The sequence below is a fragment of the Saccoglossus kowalevskii genome, chromosome 3, assembly GCF_978046115.1.
Source record: "Saccoglossus kowalevskii chromosome 3, keSacKowa6.1, whole genome shotgun sequence".
NCBI classification, from domain to species: Eukaryota; Metazoa; Hemichordata; class Enteropneusta; family Harrimaniidae; genus Saccoglossus; species Saccoglossus kowalevskii.
In genome coordinates this window covers 13177289-13186817 of record NC_140643.1, presented here as the reverse complement: position 1 = coordinate 13186817, position 9529 = coordinate 13177289, and the positions used below count along the sequence as shown (strand labels likewise).

At 35.5% G+C, this 9529-nt stretch overlaps 1 protein-coding gene across 1 annotated transcript; it reads left to right on the top strand.

Annotated features, from left to right (window-relative positions):
• Positions 1-267: 267 nt before the first annotated feature.
• Positions 268-9044, top strand: LOC100377744 (general transcription factor IIE subunit 2-like). Its single transcript, XM_006823145.3, has 8 exons — positions 268-392; positions 1318-1483; positions 1781-1881; positions 4324-4431; positions 4730-4915; positions 6324-6420; positions 7179-7291; positions 8458-9044. Exons 2-8 carry the CDS (start codon positions 1339-1341, stop codon positions 8557-8559), a joined length of 852 nt encoding a protein of 283 aa, XP_006823208.1. The 5' UTR covers positions 268-392; positions 1318-1338; the 3' UTR covers positions 8560-9044.
• The last annotated feature ends 485 nt before the right edge of the window (positions 9045-9529 follow it).

The following is a 9529-nucleotide window of genomic DNA, read 5'->3' as shown; positions in this document are numbered from 1 at the left end:
AATGAATGCTTCCAAAATGAAATAACGTAAACAGTTGACTGCTGTGTGCACCGGGGTGCTTCGATGGCTGCGCACGAATTCTAGAAAGCGCACAATATTCAAGTGCGCCCGCAGCGGTGACATATATTACGAACACAACACGGACCAGACATACAGTATTAATCCGCACGCATTTGGCAACCCCCCTCGCGTTTTACGTTACAACCATGAGTTACTAATTTTAAATGCACTTCTTCGTCTGTCCGCTCTGGTTAGTGATTTTACGCAAGTAATACCATTTTCGACAATCCGAATGAAGTCGAATGCACTATATTATTCGTGGCGAATTTACACGGGGTCAAATTGTGAGTGATACAAGACAGCTGTTTTTACTGTTGTTGACGTTTTTGTCGGTGAGTAACGTAATTTGATCAATATTTCATTGATTGTAGATGTCTGGGAGTAGCACATGTTTTGTTCCGACATATAGTACACGCATGGAACATATGTACAAATTCCTTGACTAAAATCCAAAATCTACTGCTGTTGTTGTGTGTTATATCTTGTGCCATGCAGTTGGGATTGGACTTTTGTTTGAGCACTTCTCTGTTTAACTCTGCTAGCAGTTAGCACTACAGGGGCCTGACGATCTATTCGTGTCAATACATTAACATCTACGTCCCGACACAGGACCTTACCCTTGCACAAAATAATATTAAGATTATTACGAGGATACCGAAAAGTATAACCTTATAAAATTATACCCCGGTACATCTGCGTAATCATTCCATATTTGGAATTCGCATTTCCTAATGTTGTAGGATGAAAATACCGTAAAATATCGCAAAATTACGGCACACTGTAACTTGTGTCATAACGGTGACAGATGTATAATAATAGAAATTATATAGTTAATACAGTTTGGTAATGTGTGGAGGGACTGTGTGTGAAGCAAGCATATATCATTCAATTGAACTATCAACGCTCCGAACCCTCGAAAATCACTACCTGTTTCTGGTCAATCCACCTGCACTATATATATAACAAGGGAGGAAAGAAAATATGCACATGCACGAGACATACACTGTTCTGTCAGGCATTAGTGGGGTCTGGTGCAGTTTGGCCAGCGAGGGCGCCACTAGCGTCTACATGTCAGGCTAAGTAGTAATATGTATCTTCAATCCAAAAATACTCGTGTGTGGGGGGGGGGGGGACATAGCCAGTGAATGACATCTAGTACATGAGCAGTGATAGCAGCATTAATATTCCAGACTTTATTTACCAAATATTTAATTGTATCTGTCTGACCTGACATATATTTATTTTTCTGTATTTCAGTTTAAATCATCATAATTTGGTATGGATCCAGCACTGTTGAGAGAAAGGGATGCTTTCAGGAAAAGGGCATTAGCACTGCCCACAGTGGAGAAGAGAAAACACAAACATGCACATGCATCAGAATCGTCCCGAAAGAAAAAGAAACCATCTTCTCCTAAAAGTCAAGGTACAGTTGTGTATCCACAAACTGATGCTATTGTATGTCCTGTATTTGTTGTACACTTGTCATAGAAATTATCACATCACTCCACGGATAGCTAAAATGACTGTTCTATAAAGACATTACGGCAGGGGATGTGTTTACATGAATGAAACCTTAAGAATTAGCTCAAAAGTTACAGACAGAGTGCTGACATACAAAAAGTCTTTTCAGTGAAAATTAATTCTAGCTAAATTAAAGTATTTTACAATGCATATGCAATGTATAAATTTAACGCTAAAATAAGTCACATTTATTTTGCAGTTGTAGCAAGCAGTAGACCAACTGAATTGAATTACAAGTATTTGAAAGCCAGTTCCAAGTACAAGTTTGGAATCCTTGCAAAAATAGTTAATCATATGAAGGTAATATGAATTGTTAATATATCTCTTTTCCTCACCTGCAATACAAGATGTAGTTTCTATTGAATTACCTGCTCATTCAAACTGATTCCTGTTGTTGTCATTGATTCTTGCATATGTATGTCTGCCTAAGCTAGGATAATTTATGTAGGATTTTTTTGCTGTATTAAATCAAACTTGTTGCCTACTACCGGTAAGTCATAATGTGATACTTATACAGTGGCCCTCGCTAAATCGCGGGTGTCGGGATCCAAGCAAAAACCGCGACTTATCGAGGGTTGTGACTTACCGAGGCGCCTCGTGAAAGGGGGGGGTCGTGCATTGAAAACATATAAAAAGCACACATACATCCATGTATATAGTTTCTTAGGCTGGTGTCAGCAGACACGAGTACCGTAATAACTGCCAGTGTTTTGTATCAATTCCAGCATTAGACAAGAATTGGTAATCACGAGTGTCTACTGAGCTCAAACTAAGAGAAAATATTGTGGAATTGTCTATTTATCACATGCATATTTCTACATCAGCAAAAGTGAAATGACAAAATGATGAAAATGGAACTATTGCTGAAATATCACAGACTATGAATAAATCATTGCATGCATCTAGTTCGATATTTTATGCACATGTTTTGTGTACGCTGTTTGACGATTTTGTTCTTGGTTATTTTTGCTCTAATCCACGATGATTTTTTTAAAAATCATTAATGTCAACGTATTATTTGGAGTGAGTGAATAATAATTCCGAAAATAAACACATGAACCATTTTCATCACAACCTGTTGTTGTAGGACCATGTATAAACCCAGAAGCTCTGGACAACCTCTAGGTAGTGCGTTTGGCAGTATGTGACGTTAAACTATGTGAAATCCATTTTAGATTTTGAATGTATGTATAGTACACAATCATACATTGATATCAGTAATCTGTGGTAAAGTATGCACAAAGACAGTTCAGTGGGAGTATTGACCGATGCGCAGCTGAGGTCATTGCGACAGTGTACTGTCTAAGTAATAACCTTATTATTATACATCTTTTCCTTCCAAGGATACATCATGGGAATGCCGCGAAATCCAAAAAAGTTTAGAACAGAATCAGCAAACTTCTTTGTGTGGAGTCCGGTCAAACCCGGGTGGCAGCCATGTTTGTTTTTATTAGTCCCCATTCGGACGAAGTCCGAAAACGGGGACTATTAATTTTGGTTCGTTCCGTCTGTCCCTCCCTCCCTCCGTACGTACGTCCGGAGCTATATCTCGGACACCCATTGACGAATTTCATTCAAACTTTACATTAAGACAATACACAATGCGCGTCAAGTTACTCTATGATCGGAGCAAAAATGGCCGACTGGCGGCCATTTTGGATGTAAAATTTGCTATTTCTGATACCTAAACATGTCCGGAGCTGTTTCTCAGAGATGACTAGGCCAATTTAGATCAAAGTTGATATGTTGATCATACATATTGGGTTATAGGTGCACGTCATATTTTTTTCGTGATTCGAACAAATATGGCTGACTGGCCATTTTGTTTTTCATGGTACCCATGCTACTTTCTCATGAATGCAATGAATGTTTCTCTTTAAATTTTGTACAAAGATAGTATACCAAGGGATACATGCGCACCAACATTATTTTTGTGATTCGATTCAATATGGCTGGCTGACGCCCAATTTTTATGTAAAAGCACTATAAATCGTCATTTTTACTTGTCCGGAGCTGTTTCTCAGAGATGACTAGGCCAATTTGGATCAAAGTTGGTATGATGATCATACATATTGGGTTATAGTTGCATGTCATATTTTTTCTGTGATTCAACCTAATATGACTGACTGGTGGCCATTTTGTTTTTCATGATATCCATGCCTACTTTCCCATGAATACAGTATACCAATAGATACATCAACATTATTTTTGATTCAATATGACTGCCCAGTGTCCAATTCTCGTGTAAAAATACTAAATCATAATTTTTTACAAATCCCTCTCCTATTAATGGTTTCAATCTAATCTCAATGACTTAATCAGCATCAAATTGATATGTCAGATCACAAAATTTTGGACGAGGACTGTGTCATTAACAATGACTTGTTATCAGAGGACTCTTACGCGCGTAATCATTCCATATTTGGTATTCACATTTCCTTAGGTAGGATGAAAATACCCCGTAAAATAACGCAAAATTATGGCATGCTATAAATTATGGCATTACGGTGACAGATTTATAATAATGTTTATTATTATTCCAATATTTTAACCCCCAAAAAAACATAGTTATTGTATACGGGTTCATTAAAATACAACTTATTTTGACCATTTTTATTTTGCCACACCTTTGTTTTTTATGTAAGTGCATACATTACAGATAGAACAATTACACTATTTGTTTAGTTTTTCTCGTGTATGCTAACTTGAACTTTGCTGCTAATTACCGTTTTACCATACTAGGTGCGACATCAGCGTGGTGATACATACGCCCTGACAATAGACGAAATACTAGATGAAACAAACCAACTTGATGTTGGTCTTAAACAGAAACACTGGCTTATCACAGAGGTGAGGTTTTAAGACATTGCTAAAAATTAAGCACATAAACACAACATGGTGGGTAAACCAATGGGATGTCCATCTCACACATATACCAGGTACAAACAAAACCTAGATAGGCAGTTGGAAAAATTGTTGTTCAACCAAATTTGTTATCTACACACTATGATGACAAATGTACACCTTACATAAAACATAATTTTTGTTCAGTATTCCATGGATTAAAAATATGAAAAAAAATTATAAAAAATGCAGCTTATAAACATCCCGACACTACAATTTATTTTTATTAATAATTTTAATGCAGGCTTTGTGCAACAACCCAAAAATACAAGTCTCGGAGAGTAACAAATATTCTTTCAAACCAAAGTACAATCTGCGAGGTCGAAAAGATTTATTACGATTACTTGATAGACACGATCAGAAAGGACTAGGAGGTATACTATTAGAAGATATACAGGAGAGCCTACCAATGGCAGAAAAGGCTGTTAAGGTTTGTATGTCTATAGAATAACCATGTGGAAGAAAAACAAAAATAGACGAAAAATGCTATCCTCACTAGAAGCTAATCTACAAGCATCTGAGGGGATACTTAAAATGCTTATTACTGTGAAAGTATTAATTAATCACTGGGTTTTAATTTTGATTATTTCGCTGACTGAAAAATGCACTAAATTAAAACCCAGTGAATATGTAATTGAGCATAGAACACATTATCCAAATGATAACACCATGAATTTAAAACCACTGAATATGCCTGAAATGCTAAATCAGTGAAATTTAAACCCAGTGAAAATTAGTCATTTTACAGTATATAGAGCAGTTTGGTGTTTAAACTGTTGTACATCTGATCTGTATATGCTAATGCTTCTAATAGAGCAAGTACATATTGTGAAGATGGTATGCTCTCACAAGGAGATAATCCTGAAAAGATTATAATTTGTGATGTCAATCATGCCATAGGAGGGCACACTTACTTATGTTTCGTGCACGTACAAAGTGACTGTTTTGCAATACTCAGCCATTCACCAGCGTATAGGGAAAAGAATGATGTTATCACTGCTGTGCATTTGCTGTTTACAAATGAAAATGACTTAAACAAGTTTAATAAATATCCTGACATTCACACGTACGCATTTCGGGCTGTTTCACCAGCAGAAACTGACATCAGAATTACTGGGGGTATTATTTCTGTGCACGTCCTAAGCGTTATTTGCATACAGCAACACAGTCCTTGAACGGCTGCTATATATGGAGACACATTGGCAACATTTGAACTAAATTGTAGGCTAGTTCTATCAGCAGTATTCATACATCTTAACATTAAATTGGCAAGCAGTAGTGGCTGTTCAGTGGAGAGAATGAGTTTGTGATATAAAATATAATACAAAATGTATATATATATAAAAATATTACATGGTTTATGTCAATGCTACTACATGATACATGTGATAAAACTTGACATGTAAACACAGTAGATAGTGAACTACCAGGTAGTACACAAAATGTGTTGTCAAACACACACTTGTTGCCAGATTTCAAAAATATAGACAACTGGTGTCATAATGTGCCAACCTGTGCCACCAGTTCTCTCTTTTCAAATTCACAAAATAGTCCTGTTTATAGTCTGCACTTTCCTTCAGAAGAATGTGACAACAAAAGCCAAAAGTTTTTGAGTAAAAAAACTGAAAATTCAAATTTTTTTCTTGGCTCCAAAATTAGGGTTTATTTCCAGAAATATTGAAAAATCTAAGAAAAGAGTGCAGAACAATTTGGACGAGAAGTCTTGTGAAGAAAAGGTTAAGTCTTTTCAATTTGTGTTTTTCTAGGGCTTTGTTGCATAGCAGGGAAATAATTTGTAGATATTCTATAACAATGCATTTTATGTCTTCACTGTGTAGATATTAGGAGATCAAATCATCATCGTTGTAAGACCTGTAGACAAAAAGAAAATTTTATTTTATAATGACAAGTCCTGCCAGTTTACAGTGGATGAAGGTGAGGAAATTGCTTATTTATATATTTTGTATACAATGTAGCAATATTGTATTTCATCTCAAACTACTAAAATCTAGGTGCACAGGTGTACATTGAACTAGTATTAAGGTTAATAGGGTAAATGTTTTATGATGCCTTAGTTTTTTGGGTGTTTTTACCCTGTACAAATCATGGTTTTAGGGGAAATTGTTTGACAAAAATGGAAATTTTTGGAACAATTGCCATAGGAATCCATGTAAAAGCATTATTTCATGGAAAATAAATAGTATTTCCCAGAAACTCTTAATAGTTTGAGATAATCAGAATTACCCATTTTATAACAACATACTATTTTTTCACTATATGTCACCGTATGATATTTTCCACATGGGAACCAATGTTAAATGACTGTTTTTGAATTACAAGCCTTGTATACATTTTGCATATTTTACAATCCAAAATGGCTAACATAGTGGAGTTTCGGGGTATAAGGCAATCACAAAATGTGTGTGCTGCCGTTTTTATTTGCTTTTTGTCTTTCGTTTGATATAAAACCTTTCACTTAGCAAAATATCAAGAATAAATATGCTTTTAAAATTCTAAAATTTTGTTCTAATTAGCCACATTAAAGGGTGGTGGTCCCTGCGTCTTGTTCCAAATGGATCTCATAGCAACATTTCCAACGCATGTAAAATGAATTGTTTGTTTACATTAAAATCATGCATGCAACAACCACCCCCCTTCAATCCTATACTATATACGTTTGCCAATATTCTTAGATTTTCAGAAACTTTGGAGAAGTATAGCAGTTGACTCCCTAGATGAAGGAAAAATAGAAGAATATTTAAAGAAACAAGGAATCACATCAATGCAGGATATAGGTGGCAAAAAAGTAAGCAAGCCTGTAAAGCATGAACAGTTTGTTCTTGAACACATAGTCATACTGTGTTACATATACAGTGGTTGACATTTCGTAAAAGCGCTCAACGCGACAGAGTCTGTTAGCTTATTGAGTTGCTATTGTGAACTCCCTAAGCTGATGGGAACTGACTCTCATAACAAAGCACTGGATGGACGCGGGTTGAATCGGTAACGATCGAGAGGCGTCGGTTAGTTATATACCGCTAGTGATTCCGTTGGTTACTGACTGTTTTCTCACTATCTGTGCATTTTCACAAGCCCAAATACCTCAATAGACTCAATATAATGAGTTCTAACAACATTACGAAGGCTGAATGCCACTTTAAAAATTCTACATGACAGGCCCATGGTGTATTTAGTTGCATCAGCATATGTAGCAGGAAATTATATGCAAGGTGATTATTTATCCTAAATATGCATAGTTATGCATGCATCCAGCCACCTAAGTCAGCAGTTTGTGATTTATATGTTCATTATATTGTATTCCCATACATGTACATGTATAAGATATGGCACAAAATAGTTTTTTATTGCATTGTCTGCGTCATCGTAGATGAAGGTCAAGGTATATGAGGGAGAAAACATTTGTCCTAGTTGTTGCATTTTTTCAGGATCTTTATGCACACTTTTTTAATTGGTTTGTATCCATCAATCCATTGATTATAAGTCATGTTCAGTCACAGTTCGAAAACAGGACTTATAGATTGACATCCGTGCATGTGTTCGTTCATGTCAATCCATGCGTGCCCACCTCTTTGGATACATATGCATGTGTATTTGTTTCATGATCTGATTCCAGTTGGCCAAATGCCAGTCATTTTTATGCTTAAAATTCATCAAAATCAAGCATTTCTGCCATTCGGGTGCTGGATATTGGTCATGTATGCTAGAAGCCAGGGAAAGTTTGTATACCGGTAAATAGCAAATGATGAGTGAGTCTGTGGGCTAATCAAATTAAATTTCTCATGATGCACTAGGGCAATCTGTGGGATAGCAGAGCCTTGGTATAAACATGGGCCGTTCAGTGTTACTGGAGAGGGGTTTGTACTAGAATGATTTCAGTAATAACTATTGCATGCTCTGACAGTGTTCTGATTGTTTGTAATAAATGCCTCCATTCTGATTTTATCATTTTAGATACAGGTACAAAAGAGAAGAAAACCAAGCAGAAAAGGAATGAAATTCAAGAAACATAATGATCATATGGGTGATGTATTGAAAGACTATTCTGAAAACTAGAGACAATCAAAATGAAATATTCCTGCTGTGGAACACAGAATTCACTTACTCAATGTGACATATAGTTTACAGTATAGTTTGCCTGTGAATGGTTGACTTAAAAACACTGTATATGAAAGGATATCTAGTATTTTCTGTTATAGTATTACTATCTTTGTTAACTGTAAACAGGATTTGTTCATGGAACTATAAACTTGCACAGTCAAGTAGATTTCTACAGTCACTGAATATGAACTCATAGATGACAGAAAATTATTATAATCTAATGTTCTTTCAGAAATTGTATCGATATGGAAAACATTGAATGTTACAATGAGAGGTTTATATTGAAGACATTGACCAACAATATTCACATAAATCGATGAGAGAAATATTTCATTGAGCTTCACTTTCCTGATTGTCTTCATAGGGACAGCTCAGTCCCCAATGCTGTATTTTTCATTGTGATAGAATAAATATATCTTTTACCCCTGTGTGTATCTAAATTACTTGTATGTATTGCTCTGTCTTCATATATTGAGTGGAGAGAAAAAGTATTTGATTGTTTGGATCACAATTTTAGACCAAGATGACAGGAGGGGTTGGTGTAGTCTCTATTTCAATCAAATAAGAAGCTCTGACATGCTCATGTTAATATGCTACACAAGTAGAATTGATCTGTCTCTGGGCATTCACAGCATTTAATTTACAAAAACGCAATATGAACTTCAAGGTAAAGACTATGAAGGATATTGAAAGAAAATTTCTAAAAGTAAAGCAAATTTATTGGTCCATAATGTTTAAATTTAATTCTAAATTAAAACTTTAGGAAATTAGCATCTTGCTGTCAGATTTAGGTTCTAAGTGAGTTATCGGTACTTTTTCAAAAAAAGAATATTCCCTTGTTTTTGATCACTGCTGGTCTTTTTTACTGGTTAATACTAGTTAATTGACTACTGTAAAATCTGTATTCGAAGCCGCTGCTTTTATT

Bases quoted from the DNA above. Each gene is read 5' to 3' on its own strand.
- LOC100377744 (XM_006823145.3), top strand. From the start codon at position 1,339: ATGGATCCAGCACTGTTGAGAGAAAGGGATGCTTTCAGGAAAAGGGCA. The intron at 4,432-4,729 runs GTGAGGTTTTAA...ATTTTAATGCAG, and splicing joins AACACTGGCTTATCACAGAG to GCTTTGTGCAACAACCCAAA. The intron at 7,292-8,457 runs GTAAGCAAGCCT...TTATCATTTTAG, and splicing joins AGGATATAGGTGGCAAAAAA to ATACAGGTACAAAAGAGAAG.